Below are 20,229 nucleotides of genomic sequence, written 5' to 3'. Positions count from 1 at the left end.
CAGTGACTATATGACGGTCTAAGCAATACATAGGTATCAAAAATGAAAATTTGACATTTTACTCCCTTCAGTGGTTTTTTTTAACCATTATTTTGTGAACTGTTGACCGAGAAGTGGTCCCTTTTCTTGCGCACGTACACATATTGTGATCAGAAAGGTTACCAGTTATGGTATGTGGAGATCCAGTAAACTGGGTATGTGTTGTGTGTTTTCTGAGTTATGTCCGGTTTTTTGCTGGTTGCCAAATTTATGTAGGGACAAACAGGAAATGACACAGCATGATTGCCCTTAACATGTCCACTGCTCATGATACTTATAAGCATCAAATATGCTGTAAGCCCATGTTACTGACGCTTATAAGAGTTCTCGCATATGGAATATTTACATAATAATGATGTCAGCTCCCTGGTGATGCAAGGGTCTAAAAGACTAGCAGTGAACATGTTAAAGTTAATTTAAATTAAGACGTGGAAATCAAAAATATATTAATACTGTATACATCCAATGTATATTTTAACTGAAATACACAGGTCAAGTGCAAATACAAACAATACATCTTGAAAAAATGTGCTTAATATAAACATGTATAGAGGAAATGTATAAAATATCAAAACATTAACACTCAATATAATTCATTTATAAATACTAACATTGCAAGTACACTTTGTACATAGTCTTACAGACTCACACTACTAACAATTCTTAGCAAAGGAAAGGTATCAAAAAGTTCTTGTGCATACAAAAGTTCACTGGGTAGTACAGAAACAAAAAAATAGTATGCTTCAGTTCCACGAGATTCATTGCAATCAAGTACTCTGCCTGGATCCTTCAATCACTCTGACATACTGTCACTGTAACATTTCTAGTCAAATTAAGTTAAGATATACAGAAATACTAGTATAGGAAAACATGTCATATAGAGAGACAGGAACATGAAAAGGAATGCAAAGTACGATAAAAGCAACAATAGGTCAATGCGGGAAGAAAGAGTCAAAGGCTACCATGAAAACACAAGAGGACAAGGAAAATTTTCAAGTCGTCATACACTGCCAAATTCATACAGTACGGCTCCCTCCTCGTCAATCCCGGTTCTATATGCATTTCTTAGCATATGATGAGCTTATTTTTGCTTCAGGGCCTCATCAAGAGGGCAGGCTTCAATACTGAAGAGGCCATGTGGATAGATCTTCCATCTTGATGAAGGAAGTGTGGGGTAAAAAATAAAAGCTGGATGAACACAGGACAAATACAGAAGGAGAAAAGAACTCCAGCAGATCAATATGAGAAATGGAAAGGAACACAATGTCATGTTCCCATCTCTCTATATAGGACTTTGTTCAGAAATAGTACCACACTTCAAAAGTTAACTTTCCTAAATTAAGAGAGAAGTGATACATTATCAGAAATTTCCTTCTTGTTTGAGAAATTACTTGTAAACTTATCTCATACGATATCAGAATTCTGATCTTTGTCTTCTCTGGCCATCTGCCCTGCACACTAACTTGAACCATCTCCTTTCTTTGAGCTGTTATTATTGTTTCATCAACAACCTTCACCCGAACAGAAGCTAGAAGGATTATTTTCAAGTCACATAAATGACTGGAGATAGAGAAGTCGAACTTTAATAGACAAGAGCTGGCACGATGGCAGCAGAGAGATATAAAGTTCAAGAAGAACGATCAGGTTCTTGATATTGGAAGGATATCAAAATGACACTGGACCTTTACGTGAGGTCCTGGGTGAAAGAGTCTTTGTACTCTTGAACATGTGTGAGCCAATCTGTTTCTGCTTTCCATTTGTACATGTCTCATCATAATACATAATGAAAAATAAATCATAACAATATTCTTCTAAAACTGAGCTTCCACTTGCTTCGAGCATAAAACACCTTGTTCAAAAGTACACACATGGAGCAAGCAGTTTCATAGCTATGTGCCAAAAAAAAAAAAAAAAATACAAGGTCCACAACTATAGTTTTGTACCAGTTTGTGTATTACACACTGACGTACCCACACTCACCCCCCCCGCCACACACACACACACACACACACACACACACACACACACACACACACACAAAAGCTACCATCTGAGCACTTCACATCCTGCCACATGGATATGAAAAACTTGCTAAATTATAAAAGAACGATAGTGTAATGCCCCTGGCCTGGCATGAACAATAATCTCAAACTATGCCAAACCTTTCTGTTATCAGACTCCCTGTAACTGCAATAGACTTGGTCAATACTTGCAGTCATCCTAAGCAAAACGGTCCCTTCTTACAACATGTCTTTGAGCTTAAAACATAGTAGTAAAGGTTCTGAATACCATAAAAGTTTCCGCAACTCAAGAGCAGCACAAATACCAAACTCCAGGAAAATCAAAACATTGTTTGGGCTACTGATAGACAGATTTGTTTTAAACTTACATTAAAACATTCCACCATAAAATATTTTCTACAAAGAACAATTTTTGTTTAGAGAATGCTTTTAAATTATGATCAGTATTTCAGATAAAACTATAGATCAACAAATTTGTACCTATAAACGAAGTAGTAATAGTCTGAATCATTGGCTGAATGGTCAGCGTTGAGGCCTTCGGTTCAGAGGATCCCGGGTTCGATTCCCGGCCAGGTCAAGGATTTTATTCACCTCTGATTAATTCTTCTGGTTCGGGGACTGGATGTTTGTGTTTGTCCCAACATGTTCCTCTTCATATTCACACAACAAACTACACTACCAACCACCACAGAAACATGCAGTAGTGATTACATCCCTCCATACAGGGTTGGCGTCAGGAAGGGCATCCGGCAGTAAAACAGGGCCAGGTCTACATGTGCGACGCAGTTCGCACCCGTGACTCCCACAGGTATGGGAAAAGCGGTAGAAAAAGAAGAAGATACAAAGTAGTAATAGTTAATATTCAAATGTCTTAAATTCTGTTGTCTTTATTAGGTAATAGCCTACTGTTGCTAAGTTATTGGCATTTCAGCACCATAGGGAAGCAGTAGCATGCCTGCCTCTTACACAGAGGTTCTGGGGTTGACTCCCAAATCACCAAAGATATTAATCCTGAACTGAGGGCTGGAATGAGACCAACTGATTTGGGAGGCAGTGGTCCCGTCTTGCTTATCACGCAGCACCCCAATATCAGTAAAGTAGTTCTCTTGCCAAATCAAGGCCTAAGACCTTCAATGGGCTCTATGTGCCATGAGTTTGCTACTATTGTATTCAAAGTGATTAATAATTCAATGCAACTTATTGAGTACATATTAATAAATTCCCTCCATAAAATAATGCCCATACTATAATTAAGATTTAAAAATAATTAGTTTCTTTGTCTCATTATATGATAAGAAAACAATATTACCCAAAATATATATACTGCTGTATATCAAAAACTTCTTCCATCAGGAGTTACACAAAGCACACCCATCCATGTTTTAATTCACATAAAATATTCTGTCTTGTTTATAGTGGAGTCAATCAGTTTTACAATCTGTACAAGTATTTTTCTGAATTACCACTTTGTTAACTACACGTATACATTTCTTTTGCACAAGCATGTAATTAAGGTACAGAAATTGGTGATCGGTTGGACGTGTTGGACTATGCTACATTCTTTAAAATTATTTACGGGCACTTGGAAAAGAAGCCTGCAGTTTTAAGTCCATTTTGTAGGTTCAATCTGAGAAACTGCTTGTTCCAAACTTTGCTGACCTCTTTAACATCAACTAGGGCAAAACACATGCATCCATTAATTCGTCAACAGGGAAACAAACAGTAACAAATCATATTTTAAATTTTAATTTCCTCCATAATTTTAGGTACAATTCTCATGGAAGACGATACTTTGAGTCATAATGCTGTTTGTGCAGTTTTTTAACACTAGTACCTACAATAAAAACTTACAGTAGTGTGCACATTAATCTGAACAAGATATAGAGAAGAGTTCTCAAAACAAAAGTTGTAAAAACTATTGAAAATCAGTTCTGCAATTACAAAAAAAAGAAAAAATCATACCTTAATATTTTATGTGACCTCCTTTGTTCTTCAAAACAGCGCTGACATGTTTTGGCAAGAATTTCACCAATATTTTGCAAATATTTTTTACCTGATCATGAAACCACTCCTTGACAAGCAATCATATCATGCTCACTTTCAGCGATCTATCCAATGTTACCAGGCTAAGGGAGCACTTCAATGTTTCTGTCTTTAAAATATTTGCTACCTTTCTGTATGTGTGGCATGGTGCAAGATCTCACCATCTCAAGAGAGTTTCTGTAAATCAGGAACTACCCTCCTTCAAAATATTTCTATACACTGGTCACTGACGATCTTAACCTTAATGGTGACAAAAGGTCCAGGTCCCTTGCAGGTAAAAAATCCCCAGAACGTCATTATGGAGAATGTTCAGCCGTTTGTTGAACATGGGCTGCTGACCTTTTCCGTGATGCGTCTTGATGCACTTTGACCATAAAAATCAAAATGGCTTTTATCTAAAAATACAACTTTTTTCCAATCTTCCACAGAGCAGTCTTTATGCGGCTCAGTACGTATCCATTGGTTTTTGTGCATACCGCCCATCAGAATCCGCTTCTTTGCTGGCCTGTGCACTCTTCTTCCTGGCCTCTAGCAGCCTGCACCAAATTGTTGTAACGAGAACATTTTGCCCACTCTGACAAATCTCTTTCAGTTTAGGTCAACAGTGGAGAGCATGGGATTTATTTTACTCTTCCTAATGAATAAATGCTCTTCTTTTGGTCTAGTCTTGTGTTTCCGACCACAGTTTCTTTCTATAAGTGGAAAAAAGGATCCCGTATCTCAGTATCACTTTAAAATTGAATTTACCGTAGCTGCACCAACACCACACAGTAAAGCAATTTGTTTTTGTGTTATAGGTTTTGCAGTGTTTTCGCAGGGTGGCATCCAATGTCAATTTGCAGTACAATAACTTGGCAATTCTGAAAACTTATACATCACTGCCGTAAGACCTATCTGTTCTGGTATGACAAAACAATTGTATGACCTTCCTTAAAGCTATTTATGAACCATGTAACCAATTGTTTTTCGTATGTTGTAAAAATTTTATCACATTTGCTTTATATTTAAAAGGTTGCTATGTTTACTCATAAAGCAGATTTAAACCTATTTCTGAAAGAAAATACTGTGTCATCTTTTACAACTACTTCTGCTTTTCCCACACTGGTGGGAACTGTGGCACAGAGTAACGGCTGGATGCCCTACCTGACACCAACCCATGTGGAGCGATGTAATCACTACTGCGTGTTTCTGTGGTGGTTGGTAGTGTGGTGTGTTGTCTGAATCTGACGAGAATTGTGCTGAGACAATCGCCCAGTCCCCAAGCCGTAAGAATTAGCTAAATGCAGCTAAAATCTTGCGCCCGAGGAATCGAACCCGCGGTCCTCAGAACCAAAGGCCAGTACGCTGATCATTCAGCCAAGGAGTCGGACAAAAGAAAATAATACATGCGAGTAGATAAAGCATTCTCACACACCAAATGCAAATATTAATTCTCTGACAATAAAACTCATTATTGAGGAACATAAAAATGAATTTCACAATGAGCTTACAAGAATTTTTCCCTGGAGCCTAGCTCTTTTGTCCTGCCCTGTCAAACTGCTGCAGAACACATATACAACAAAGGAAAAAAAATGATTAAAGATTTTAAACAAGACTTAATCAAACACCAACATAAGTGAGACAGAAAAAGTTTAGTGGCATATTTTATATAACACTTGTTTGTGGACAACTGTACAAACACAGAACGCAACGGTTAATAACATACAGCTTGAAAAAAAAAAAAAAAAAACTAAACTGGAGTTCAAACACCCTTCATTATATCTGATTGTCATATAACATGGTGCAGAAATGTTATACAATAGGACATAATCCAAAGTTAGAGAGACAAAACAATACATTCCATGACCTCACCAATCATATGGCAGTATCTTATCCAATCAGTAATTCACCTCTGACCATGAAAAGCAATCGATATTCAATAGAGCTTGTTGTATAACATTTTAAAATTTTGAATAAATAAATTGCAGCTTTGAAAGAAAACACAGAATCACAGTTATTGCCAGTTCATAGTCAAAATTACAGCCTCAATGAAAATATTCTATAGTTCATTTTTTACAATTTGCTTTATGTCGCACTGACACAGATAGGTCTTATGGCAACGATGGGACAGAAAAGGCCTAGAAATGGGAAGAAAGCAGTTGCGGCCTTAATTGAGGTACAGCCCAGAATTTGTCTGGTGTGAAAATAGAAAACCACGGAAAACCATCTTCAGGGCTGTCTTGAGTGGGTTCGAACCCACTATCTCCCAGATGCAAGCTCAAAGCTGCGCGCCTCTAACTGCACAGCCAATTCACCCGGTCTATGTTTCATTAAAGGCTAAGAAATTCTTCAGAAGAGATAAGAACTGAAGTGAAAGTTTTATGCAACGGAATTTCATAGTATCAATTTTCTTTTCCGCTACAAATAGGTTTCCATCGTGAAATAAGGTACAATGCACTCATGTTGTGTATTGGGGCTCTATACAGTAGTCTGAGAGGTTTTCCAATCGCTTTTCTGCATTGTGGGCCTATTACAATAAACAACAGACTACTGTAAGCTATAACACTGTCTGGTAATCATTACTCAAGAAAGAGTCAACAATATATTTAGTTTTCACTGCTTTTTATGTTCTGAAGGAAGTAAAATTTCTTGCAACAATTACAATTTGTTCAACATATAAGAATTTATTTCTCTATATAACTTGTAGGACTGCAAACATTCTTGCTTTTCTTAAAACTTGTAAGAAATTCAGAAACACGTAAAACTTGCAAACAATTCAGGTCTCATCATGAATGAAAAATAAAAGAAAAAATCTGTACAATATTTTCTGCTGTATACTGAGAAACTGTTTCTGTTTTCGCGTTAGGCAGGTTCCACTAAGTACAGGTACTTTTGTATGTATTTGAGTGTTAATCTCATGGGACCGTTGAATATTTCCATTAACACCAGGTTTCTGTTATGTACAGGTTTCGCTGTATAATAATAAGAATAATGGTTAGATTAAAATGAGGCAAACCAATCTCCATATATGCCATAGAGTCCCTGGAGCAGACTTCAACAACTAATAACCCAGCTCTAAGTGGGAGAAAGTGGTTAGTTCTCTGCTCTGCCTTCAGAAATGAATCTGGTACTCATTTCTAACGTATGCCAAGTAAACCTCACAGCCAAGTACTTCAATTCTCTTTTTAACTCGTTCGACTTCCAACTGGGGAACGAAAACCATATCATTACAGGTGAACCGAGCATACCTTTATTGCCACAGGTAGGCATTCTTCTATAAACAGCGATAACAAAGAATTGAAAGAACAATTAGCTGACACTCAGTTTGTACTTCTTATCTGTAATACAGCTATTCTAACTACTGAACATTAAAAAAATTCAATATTCATAACGTAAGTTAAAATTTTATAATTATTATTTGCCTGTGTTAAAGTATCAACAGCCCCAATGTCCCTAGCTTTAAAAAAAAAATTCTTTGGCTCAGGTTTCTGTCTCTGTGGCTACTGGATACGATTGTTGTTGGCCCCATCGTCTAGGGGTAAGATGCCTTCTTACCCAGAGAACCTGGGTTCGATTTACAGCCACATCAGGGACATAAACTGGATCGGAACACAGGTTTAAGGTCCAATGAGAACTGAGGACCTATGAGATTATGAGATAGCAGCCCTGGTCTAGAAAGACAAAAAATAACAGTCATGATGATTCTCGCGCTGACCACATGTCACTTCACAATCTGCAGACCTTCAGGCTGAGCCAACATCCCCCAGTAGACCAAGAATCATCAGGGCTGTACACAATGGGGTTTGGTTTTTTTGATACAATTGTTAATGTGGTCAATATAAGAAAAGGACCGATATTAAAATAAATCTGAATAAGAATCATCAATTGGCCACCAATGATCTTCAATACGGGCTGTCGCCTGGATGGTAGATTCCTTATCAGTTGTTTACCTAGTCGCTTCTTAAATGATCATGTTTACGTCCTAACAAATAATTGTATATTTTACAAGAAAAAAAGAACAGAAAAAAAGAACAGAAAACAAGGTGTACTGCTAGTTGCCTCAAAAAGTTGAGCAAGTTTGAAATATTTTAAGAAGTGCCACGTATTTCATCTGAGGGCTCCTATAAGAGTGCTGACATCATCCCAACGGAAAAAGAACAATGACTTCGTTATCAATCCAACTGCGAGGTCTGAAGAAGGAAACAGACAAGCAGAGGAGGTTGATGCTGAAGAGAAGAGGCACTATGAACATCTGGAGGAGAAATACAACACCCGTTTTGAAATTGGCAGGTGATTGGACTGCTGTCTGGTGCTTGAGTGTTATCTAAATTCTGAGTGAACTTTCAGAGCTATGGAATTAGTTTGTTGCAACTAGAAGAAATTCCTCCTAATATTCTCAGAATTGTAAATCACTATTTGCATAGTACAATAAATTACAAATGAAATGTTTCCATTAGTAGCAATTTCTTTTTGTTCCAACATACTACCTCATACTTAGTTTTTTTCAAAACATAATTCAATAACATTTTGAGTGAAAGTATGCACAATTTATTGATTCAATATTTTTTTTCAAGTTGCCCTAATACACACTTCAATTCAAAATACTGTGTATGTCCAACCCTTGTCCCATTTCTCTACAGGGTCGGGTATGGCGAGAGATGAATCTTCGTGGCAAGTTTTTATGACCGTATGCCCTACTGAAATATTGTTTGAAAAAACTAATTATGAGGCTGTTTCTTCACAGTAACCCTTATGCAAGGGCAGCTATCCTTTTTGGATTTTCTCTCTGAAAATGATAACTAGAGAAGTAGCAGACCACAATGATTTCATAAATAAGAATGGTAGAAGATACTGCACAAGATGAGAACACAGCTCACCACTCAGTCCTTTCAGAGTCGACACCGTTCTCTTCGATGGGTTTCATTCCGCTGAGTAAAGGAACACTACAGCCATTCAGTGTTACATTCTTACCCTTGTTATCCACCTGAGCCACTGGTAAATATGATGCACTATTTGAAGATGTAGTCACTTCCTTAAGTTCAAATGTTCTTGCTCTAATGTCGTTTACACTGCTGCCAGGTTCGTGGACATCATGATGAGCTGGACAACAAAGAAAACAAATAATATATGTACTCTCAAAGAGTATATAATTATAGAATATACCTAAATACATACATCTTCATTGTATACTGTACCCGACAGGGATATAAAGCAAGGACTAGGGATCAAGAGGAACAATCATTTTATTCGTCTGGAAGCAAGTATGCGGGAACTTGAAGCGTGGAATGCCAAACATGAAGCTAGGGTGTGTCTCCACCAAACTGAGCGAGGGAACCCCAGAACGAAATAGGGGTGGTGTTATCCCGATCACAATTCGTCTGTGAAAGGGAGAGATAAAACTTTCACAATCGTAATCTCGAACCCAACCTTAAAACAGCATGGCCAACTTTGTTTGTGATAAAGGAAATTAATGATTTTAATAATATTGTTACGTCCCAGCCCCGTGGTAGCCCCTTTTGGTACTTTCAGGAAGGGACTAGTGACTCACACGACCTAGGATCTCCCAGCCGGCTTGTAGGGTGGGGTCGGCCTTTCCATGTATTGTTCTCGTCGGCCGGCTTACCTGTGAGTTTCTTCAAGATTCAACGGGGATGTTCTGGCGCTAGTCACCTTGCGAAAATTCTGGTTTAAATCACCCAAGCTATAAAAAAGGGAGGCTAGCTGCGGACAGTCAGACAGTCAGTCAGTGCTGGACTCTGGGTCAGTATTTGAGTCCGTGGTGAAGTCAAACACTCAGTGTGTTAGAGTTCGGTGGCTGGGCTGAGAACGACAGAGATGTCCCACCGAAGTCTGAACCAGGAACTGTTGTTGTGCCGGAGAGACCAGTGAGTAGGTGGGCTGGAGATGATGGAACGGAAGACTGTACTACCTGAGAGAACTGTGTGTTTGTGTATTTCTGCGGAGTGAGGACCGCCGTGAGTCAGCAAGGGAGGCCGCCATGATGAGTGTGAGAGTAAATGGACCTGAGTGAATATTTGCTGTTGTATCATCCTGCTGCTGAACACTGTTGAGCTTTTTAGTTGTTCACTGTATGAATTACTGGACTGTCTGGAACTGAACCAACGAACAGTCATCGTGTGACAAGTGACCCATAGCCCTGTGTTCAAGTCCAGCTGTCTGTAGACAGCTGCTGTATGAGGTGACTGGACTTGGGGAAAGTGAAAGTAAGGATTAAGCATCTGCAGGTATAGTAATGGGCTGGACCGCCTGCTGTGCCGTAAGGAAGAGAGACTTGTCAATAGACAGCAATTAGTGAGTGTGGCCATCCATGGTTAATGAGAATTGTATATATGTGTGTGTGCATGCATTTATTGGGTCATCCTGAAATAAATTAGAGTAATGGAACAAAGTTTTATTGTAAAAATATTGCACTGTACAGAGATCAAAAGAGCTGTTCATCATCAGCTAGTTTGTGATGTCTTTTGTGACAATAATTTCCTACAAAAGAAGGAATAAGTGGTTATATAAGAGTGGAAAGTTATAGAGGCCATGTATTTTTCCTGACAGCTACTTGACAGCAGGAAAGTCACCTGATCATCGCACAATTGTGCCTCCAATACCCCGTGGATAGGGCATATACAAATTTTGAGAGGGGGTATCTTCCTAGTTGATTTAAGAAGTGGGAAACGTTACCCTGGGGCATTCTTCCATAGCATCTTGCGAGGGACAGACGTGTGTCGGTCTCGGGTTACAGTTTCCTTTGTGGGTGAACTTTTAATGTAGAGAATAGTTGAAACGGCTTAATTCAAGTGGAGTATGAGCTCTGAACTGAACAAAGTCCGAACTAATAGAATTATTATTATTATTATTATTATTATTATTATTAATATTATTACCTCCGTCGCCCGAGACAAAGAAGGGAGCCGCTATTTGCTTTACGTCACACAGACACAGATAGGTCTTATGGCGACGATGGGACAGGAAAGGCCTAGGAATGGGAAGGAAGCGGCCATGGCCTTAATTAAGGTACATCCCCCGCATTTGCCTGCTGTGAAAATGGGAAACCACAGAAAACCATCGTCGGGGCTGCCGACAGTGGGGTTCGAACCCACTATCTCCCGGATGCGAGCTCACAGCTGCGCGCCCCTAACCGCACAGTCAACTCACCTGGTGAAGGGAGACTGGTAATAGTATAAGCATCACTATAATAAGCAGTGATACAGGGGTTAATTCGGAGTCGTACAATCAATAAGCTGTAAGAATACGATTAAAGTAGTACCCTGTATTAATATATTTGATTCCAGGACAATGAATCAGAAATCGGGGCGGTTAGTGCACGGTAACACAGACGAAGGGAACGGGTACTAACTGTGTGTGTGTGTGTGTGTCTGTGCCATAGATACTGAAGAATTTCAGTGCCTAGGACTATGGAGTTTTGCAGTAGCATTCACAGCCAACAGATGGACCATTTTATTATTCATGACACAAAAAGTACAGAGAATTCATTTTAAAATGCTGTAGCTAGTAATTGATACAGATTCTTAGTTTGTTAAATTGTAAACGTGCAAAAGCATGGCACAGAGTCTATTTTAGTAACAAGTCTGAGTGACTTAATTTGTAGATATGGGAAGATTTGTTTGTGGGAAGGTTTTCCTTTTTTACTTTATTTGGAGAATACTGCTAATATCCGGTTCGGGTAACTTTTTCTGTGTAGTTTATTTGGATATAATTGTATCAAAAATATTTGGTATTGGTTTTGTAAAAATGAAATGGTGTATGGCTTTTAGCACCAGGAGTGTTCAAGGACATGTTCTCCGTTTTCTAAGAAAGTTGGTATTCAACCAGCTGAGCTAACATTCATGATAAGTAATTTTAGTGTAGATTATCCTGTGTGAAAGAAGAAGTGTTGCAGTCAGCAACCCAGAGAGCCGAACCAGCGACCTCCAATGAAATATGTAGCTAGGTCCCATTTTTTTCTTTTGGATTGTGAATGACTATAACGTGCGTTTTTGATAACAGCAAGATCCTAATTACACTTTGAGTTGGGTGGAGTTACAATTATGCTTGTTTGTAATTAATGTGTGAATTTCTATCGTCATGAAGCAAGGAATTAGTGACCATGTAAGCCATGTAGGCCCATCAAGTAGACGTTAGGCCCATATTTTTTGAAGATTAATAATAATAATAATAATAATAATAATAATATAAGCTGGTGCTTTGTTATTTAGATTTCTGTGTCTCCTGGGTTACTACCAGTCCAGCTGTGTGAAAGGTTGTGTGGAAGGTTGTGTGGAAAAAAAGGAATAATCTGCTGAAAATGCGTCAGGCGACGATGCTAGAACGGAATTGAAATCAGGACTTGCGGTGAAAATTTTGGAAGTCAGATTTTGAGTGGACACATGAACGCTTATTGAATTGAGAAATAAGAAATGAATTATGAATCACCGCGCTGAAATGAGTGTGTTGTTATATGAAGGGAATTGATTGTTGAAAGTCATATTTAAAGGGATGAAATTGGTTTTCCCTTGACAGCGTAAAGTTATGTCTCGTTTGCCATACCTCTGGCTGAGAGGGTGAGTGAAGGAAAGCTTGGCTCTAAGAGTGTGCTGTTTGTAATTAAAAAAATTTTTTTTTGTGTCTGCGAACTTACACCGTGAAATCTTAGTCCGTATTGTGACGTAGAAGATTTCTAATATTGTTCCTATGTGGAATGCTAAATGATACATTTCCTCAGCCAACTTAGGTAAATGTTAGAATTAAATAATCCGGTTCTGTTTTCTTGATCGTTTTCATGCATCTAAAAATTATTAGTATGGATTTCAGCCCCTCTGCAAACTTCAAAAATCCTGGGTTCGGTTCTGGGTATGCTACTGGCAGACCCTCAAACATTGGGACTAGTTATCAGCATTCATCTGTGTTGTGTGTATAATTTTCTTGATGTCTTGAGTGTTTATTGCATTGTGGTGTCATTCAGGGTCGACATTGGTTTCAACCAATAGTGCGATCGGGTTCGTGTGTATATGGGTGGGGTTCGATTTGGACCCAGGACATCTGAAGTTTGCGTTTGTTTACGTTATATTAAGGTTACTCCAGTAGGAAATTTGTTAATGTTAGATTAGATGTCACTCAGATTTGTTAATATTTGAGTACCATTGTTTTGTTTTCCCAGTAAAATTGGGAGTACCTTCAATGATTAATATTCTGTATACGCAAAGTTATGAAATAGATGCTTCTTGAATGGTTATACTCAGTCTTATTCCCAAAGCTTGAACAATGCCCAACTTATCCAAAGTTTAATTTTTATGGAATTCGATTATGTATTCGCCCCATGTATATTTGTGTCATTTTCCATCATCATTAGGAGTCTAATAAACTCCTTTTATTTACAAATTTTAAATAATGTTCTCATTCATTGTTAGACAACACCCCGTATTCTCCTACCCTTTAAACCGCTAAGTTATATATATATTTATTATGCCCAATAGATTTAAAACCCAGTTTACGACCCTGTAGATGTATCGCCGGAGACCCATATGGGTAAGAGGAAGGTGCAATACACCTAAATTTTTTTAAAAAATATTGTGGATTAGGCATGTTATTTTTTCTTTTGCTAGGGGCTTTACGTCGCACCGACACAGATAGGCCTTATGGCGACGATGGGATAGGAAAGGCCTAGGAGTTGAAAGGAAGCGGCCGTGGCCTTAATTAAGGTACAGCCCCAGCATTTGCCTGGTGTGAAAATGGGAAACAACGGAAAACCATCTTCAGGGCTGCCAATAGTGGGATTCGAACCTACTATCTCCCGGATGCAAGCTCACAGCCGCGCGCCTCTACACGGCTACCTACTGTGTTGAACTTCGGGTGAACTATTTCATTTCAGGTGAATACTGGTAGTACTGTGTACAGTGTAATACAAGGTTCAGCTAGTGTTTACATTTAATGTGCAATGCTTATTCCCCAGTTTGACCAAGCCAGAACTGTTGCACTGATTCACGGTAGACATGCCAAGCAGCAGCATCATGCATCACCGAACGTTACCTGAAGTGCAATGCCAAAAACATGGAAAAGGTACCGTGAAACCAATGATGTGACTAATAAACTGAGGGAAGGTTGACCGAGGGTGAAAATGCCATTCCAAGATCGGTATAAAAGTGCAATATTGCAGAGGAGACCACCTTTGACCATTCAAAAATTACAAAATGACTTCTTGAGGGCAACCGGGATTCATGTATCTGCACACAAACTGTAAGCAATTGGCTGCACTGTGCACAATTAAGGACATTTCGACCGATTCAATGTGTTCCATTAGAGAATTGTATCAAGTTGAAAGAAGATGGGCCATTGAACATCTTAACTGGGAGTTGGATGAATGGCGTAATGTTATATTTGCAGATAAAACATGAACATCACTCCGGTCAGATTTATCATGACAAAGGGTGGGGAGATGTAAAGGAGTTGTATATTTAATAAACAGAAACCTTCCCCAGGAGATCCTTAACTGCAGACTAGACCGAAAACTGTATATAAATCTGTTCAGCAGTTCTCAAGTTATGGAATGTTATTCCTGAAGCTGGTGCAGGATTCCTACTGCAAAATAACAAAAACTGTTATTGTGGTTGAACTTTAAAAGATATGTATTCGATCTCACAAGACTATTTTTTGTAGCACTTTATATGATCTATACAATTCATATGGGTATAGTTTATGGATATCTTTAACGGTTCAGGCAGTGTAAGTTGATAAAGTCGTCATCTGGCATCATTTTTGTCATGTTTGGCAGTATAGTTACTGCTTAGTTTGTTTCATCACAGTCCTCAGGAGATAGAATAGGCAACAGCAAAGAACACACAAAAATCCATCCACCAGTTCTCGAGTTATAACCGGACACCAATACATACGTAAAGCCGGACGTTGAGTTTTATAAACGTAAAGATGTTCACTTACACTGAAGAATGTTATCAAGTTCCTCTTGGCTGCATATATGTACAAATTCTTCAAGATTTGCACCCTTAAAGACAGCTACAACACTGGGATGAGGGTTGTAGAAGTATATGGGCTGCTTGCGTTTATTGAAATCCTCAATCAATGCTGCAATACCCTGGAAAAATAAAATTTATAACTAATGATGCAAATGGACCACTCTTGATCTTCCAGCAATAAAATTACTACTACTACAGAATGTATAAGTGGCCAACATGTAGACAATAATATAATCAAAAAGGATGGAAAAGACACAACAAAAATCTATACTTTCAATGTCTGATCAGTTGCTTTTGTGTTAAAAATGTATAAATATAAGAAAAATATTTAATAATGGTACAGTAAGTCCAGATTTTAATTTTTTTAAATTCCTGTCATAATTTCTCTATTCCCTCATTTTTACTCTGGTCAGGAATGATATGGCTCCTCTGCTTTATTTCACTATTCCATGAAGTCTTCCAATCCAGGTCTCAAACTCTTACCCTGTCGTTAATCAAATCCATATACTATATTGCATTGTACGTCTTCCTTGGCTTCTGTTGCTTTTTACTTGAAATTCCTTAGTTCTTTTGGCATTTATTTTATGCAAATCATCTCACAAAGTTATAGCATTTAAGCACTCTAAAAGAAGATACCAAAAGCAACAACTCAACAACCTTGTCAGAAAGGTCAGCAGTCAACACTCCTAAGCTGAACAAATAGGAGAACTGACATGTAAACTGTTGCAAAGCTATATATGTACTAAATCATACAGTTTATAATACCACATGACAGCATCAATTACAGTTCTCTTTAAACTGCACTAATACCAGAGAACTCAACAAAGAAGGTGAATTGATGACACCTAATTAAGGATACTTCATGTTGTTTTCCATTTACAGAAATAACAAACACTCATGTAAGTAGCATAACAAATGTCTTACCACTTTCACTCATCCTTCTTGACTCATAAGGCTCTCAATTGAACATCTGTCCATCAGGCCTTTTTTCCCTAGTGTTTTAATGGTGTACTAACAAATTTAAGGTTTTTAGCAACTCAAGGATGTGAAAGGGGTAGGTTTGGGAATGAGGCAACAGTACCCTTTATTAAGGTATAGCATCAGCATTTGCCTGGCATGAGAATGGGAAACCATGGAAAACCATCTTCAGGGCTGGCAGTGGTGAGATTCGAACCCACCATCTCCCGAATGCAAGCTCACAGCTACACGACTCTAACCGCATGGTCAACTTGCTCAGTGTTCAGTCCTGAGTTTACAGTAAAAGAAACCGAATGGAAAGTCACGTTGGATATGGCAGCAGAAGATGACTAAATATGCTTGGCACGTAGAGGAGATAAAATCTACCTTATTTTTTTTCTTGTTTTCCAGTTGCATATCTACTTTTCTTACAGTTATCCAATTTTATCTTCAGCAGACCTATTTTACCACTACATCAAATTTCTACAAACAGCAGTTTCCCAACAATATCTTTGAACCTTTGCATTAGAGCTGGCATCAGACAGCCTCCTTAACCTGGTCCATGAGATGTCAGAGATGATCTGTGTTTATACGCATAAATCCTGCCAGACGCGTCCACACCGCTGGGGTGGGCAACGATACTGTAGTCGAAGCTACGGTAGCGACCAAGTTCTGGTGAAGACCTAATTCAATGGGGTATAACATGGGTCCCATGCACAGGGATGCATGTGAAGACCTTAACAGCAGTAAAGACGTAAAATGAAAGTTTTCAATACAGCTGAACTGGCAGAGGAGGCAACCCTTGTGGGAAGAGGAGGGATCCTCAAAGGCTAAGGGAAGAAACCCCAAAAGAAAATCCTCTGATGCATTTAGGCTTAGCAGGTCTTCAGAAGAGTGTTGTGTGTTGCTTTCAATCTAAGAACAAACCTTGAATGCAAGAATAAACAATTTAGACCAAAATCCATGAACCCTTGGAACGAATGACATCTCTCCAGAGTTTGAAGATAATTCTAGCAATACAGGAAGTAATATCAATGAAAGAAACTACTTGGACTGGACTAAACTACAAACACAAACTGAGAGTAGGAACTCTAAATGTGATAACGCTGAGAGGGAAGAATGAAGAGATTGTAGATATGATGGAAAGAAGTAAAGTTCATATACAGTGGAACCCCTATTATCTGTTCCGAGAAACTACGCTTTCCTGGATTATTTGTTCAAATTGCATGGTTCCGCGAGCATCCTACTTAAATCACGTTGTGAAAATTCTGTATTATCTGTTCCTTGAAGAAACAATTTCCCAGAAATTTTAGTCCCTTCAATGCTAAATCCTCGATCAAGCATTTTTCAAGAAACTATACCTCATGAAGGAGAGCTACAGCATACTTGGGGATCTTGGCGTTATCGCCCCGTCATAGTGATAATTAGAGTAAGTACTGTACTGGAAAAGCGATCAGCGCTGAACTTCCATAAAGGACATCTAGCATCATGGTATTATTTAAGACAATCCTCTGAAATCATAAGGCAGAGTGTGGCCACAACAATTGGAAGGAGATAGAGCGAATTTCAACAGCTCTACATGAAGATGGAACGAGTTTTGTCAAATGTTCGTGCTTGTAAAACTTCCACAATATGTACAGGATTAGATGTTTATATTTTTACTTTTTTTGATTGTACTGCCGAACAGGTTCTCGGCGCGTTCCTCAGGGTACTATATACTCACTGGCCTTTCAGGCAGGAATCAAAACTGCTGCTTTTTAACACAAATCTAGTATTTTAATATTATTGTATATATGATATGATTATGGTTCACGTTTGTGGGTTACTGTAGTCACGTCCTAGTTCGTGAACCATGGGCAACGGCTGAGTAGCCTAGTAGTGGTCCTGAGAGTCAGGATACCAGTTATTATGGAATGGGAGTGGGCATCTCGGACATATTCTGAGTCGTGGCCCTCCTTGTGCTCAGGCGGCTAGGACTATACAATTCACCGGTGGTCCATAACCCGTTACAGGAGAGATCCTCACTTGGACTATGTGTAAGTAGGGCAGCATCCTGCTTCATGAATTTACCGAGCTCACAACACTTTAAGCAAGCCTCGGACCTATGGGAGTAATGGAGTCCCACTCCCATTTGACAGACGAGGGACTCCTTGGAAACAACTTGGCGAACGAAATGGAATTCGATGGGGAGCTATCAATATTAATGGGGCTTATGGAAGAAAGAAAGTAGCACTGGCTGAGTCAGCAAAGAGGATGCATCTGGATGTGCTAGGAGTAAGTGATATTCGGGTAAGGGGAGATAATGAGGAAGAGATAGGAGATTATGAAGTGTACTTGACGGGTGTTAGAAAGGGAAGGGCGGAGTCTGGGGTAGGGCTCTTTATCAGGAATACCATTGCACGCAACATAGTTTCTGTTAGGCACGTAAATGAGCGAATGATGTGGGTAGATTTGTCAGTTGGAGGAATTAGGACAAGAATTGTGTCCGTGTATTCACCATATGAGGGTGCAGATGAGGATGAAGTTGACAAGTTTTATGAAGCATTGAGTGATATCGTGGTCAGGGTCAACAGCAAGGATAGAATAGTGCTAATGGGCGATTTCAATGCGAGAGTTGGGAATAGAACTGAAGGATACGAAAGGGTGATTGGTAAATGTGGGGAAGATATGGAAGCTAATGGGAATGGGAAGCGTTTGCTGGACTTCTGTGCTAGTATGGGTTTAGCTGTTACGAATACATTCTTCAAGCATAAGGCTTTTCACCGCTACACATGGGAGGCTAGGGGTACAAGATCCATAATAGACTACATCTTAACAGACTTTGAATTCAGGAAATCTGTTAGGAATGTACGAGTTTTCCACGGATTTTTCGATGATACAGACCACTATCTGATGTAGTGAACTAAGTATCTCTAGGCCTAGGGTAGAGAAAGTGAAATCTGTCTGCAAACGAATAAGGGTAGAAAATCTCCAGGACGAGGAAATTAGACAGAAGTACATGGATATGATTAGTGAGAAGTTTCGAACAGTAGACAGTAAGCAGGTTCAGGATATAGAAGTGAATGGGTGGCATACAGGGATGCTGTAGTAGAAACAGCAAGGGAATGCCTAGGAACAACTGTGTGTAAAGATGGGAAAAGGCGAACATCTTGGTGGAATGATTAAGTGAAAGCAGCCTGTAAACGTAAAAAGAAGGCTTATCAAAAGTGGCTCCAAACAAAGGCCGAGGCAGACAGGGATTCGTACGTAGATGAAAGAAACAGAGCGAAACAAATAGTTGTTGAATCCAAAAAGTCGTCATGGGAAGATTTTGGTAATAACCTGGAAAGGCTAGCTCAAGCAGCAGGGAAACCTTTCTGGACAGTAATAAAGAATCTTAGGAAGGGAGGGAAAAAGGAAATGAACAGTGTTTTGAGTAATTCAGGTGAACTCATAATAGATCCCAGGGAATCACTGGAGAGGTGGAGGGAATATTTTGAACATCTTCTCAATGTAAAAGGAAATCATCATGGTGGTGTTGCAAACAGCCAAGCTCATGGGGAGGAGGAAAATGATGTTGGTGAAATTATGCTTGAGGAAGTGGAAAGGATGGTAAATAAACTCCATTGTCATAAGGCAGCAGGAATAGATGAAATCAGACCTGAAATGGTGAAGTATAGTGGGAAGGCTGGGATAAAACGGCTTCATAGAGTAGTAAAATTAGCGTGGAGTGTTGGTAAGGTACCTTCAGATTGGACAAAAGCAGTAATTGCACCTATCTATAAGCAAGGGAACAGGAAGGATTGCAACAACTATCGAGGTATCTCACTGATTAGTATACCAGGCAAAGTATTCACTGGCATCTTAGAAGGGAGAGTGCGATCAGTCGTTGAGAGGAAGTTGGATGAAAACCAGTGTGGTTTCAGACCACAGAGAGGCTGTCAGGATCAGATTTTCAGTATGCGCCAGGTAATTGAAAAATGCTATGAGAGGAATAGGCAGTTGTGTTTATGTTTCGTAGATCTAGAGAAAGCATATGACAGGGTACCGAGGGAAAAGATGTTCGCTACACTGGGGGACTATGGAATTAAAGGTAGATTATTAAAATCAATCAAAGGCATTTATGTTGACAATTGGGCTTCAGTGAGAATTGATGGTAGAATGAGTTCTTGGTTCAGGGTACTTACAGGAGTTAGACAAGGCTGTAATCTTTCACCTTTGCTGTTCATAGT

The 20,229-nt window shown here is 39.0% G+C and overlaps 1 protein-coding gene across 2 annotated transcripts in view; it reads right to left on the bottom strand.

Annotated features, from left to right (window-relative positions):
- Nucleotides 1–489: 489 nt before the first annotated feature.
- The window catches only part of LOC136876372 (sodium-independent sulfate anion transporter), a 116,546-nt gene continuing 96,806 nt past the window's right edge, over nt 490–20,229 (bottom strand). For both annotated transcript variants that reach the window (XM_068228412.1, XM_067150264.2), the window contains exons 11-12: nt 15,027–15,180; nt 490–9,182 (exon numbers count right to left, since the gene is read on the bottom strand). In XM_068228412.1, the coding sequence (XP_068084513.1) occupies nt 8,956–9,182; nt 15,027–15,180 (381 nt within the window). In that variant the 3' untranslated portion in view covers nt 490–8,955. The remainder of the gene's footprint in view (nt 9,183–15,026; nt 15,181–20,229) is intronic.

Source organism: Anabrus simplex, chromosome 6 (genome assembly GCF_040414725.1).
Source record: "Anabrus simplex isolate iqAnaSimp1 chromosome 6, ASM4041472v1, whole genome shotgun sequence".
Taxonomy (NCBI): domain Eukaryota; kingdom Metazoa; phylum Arthropoda; class Insecta; order Orthoptera; family Tettigoniidae; genus Anabrus; species Anabrus simplex.
This window is presented reverse-complemented; position numbering and strand designations above follow the sequence as displayed.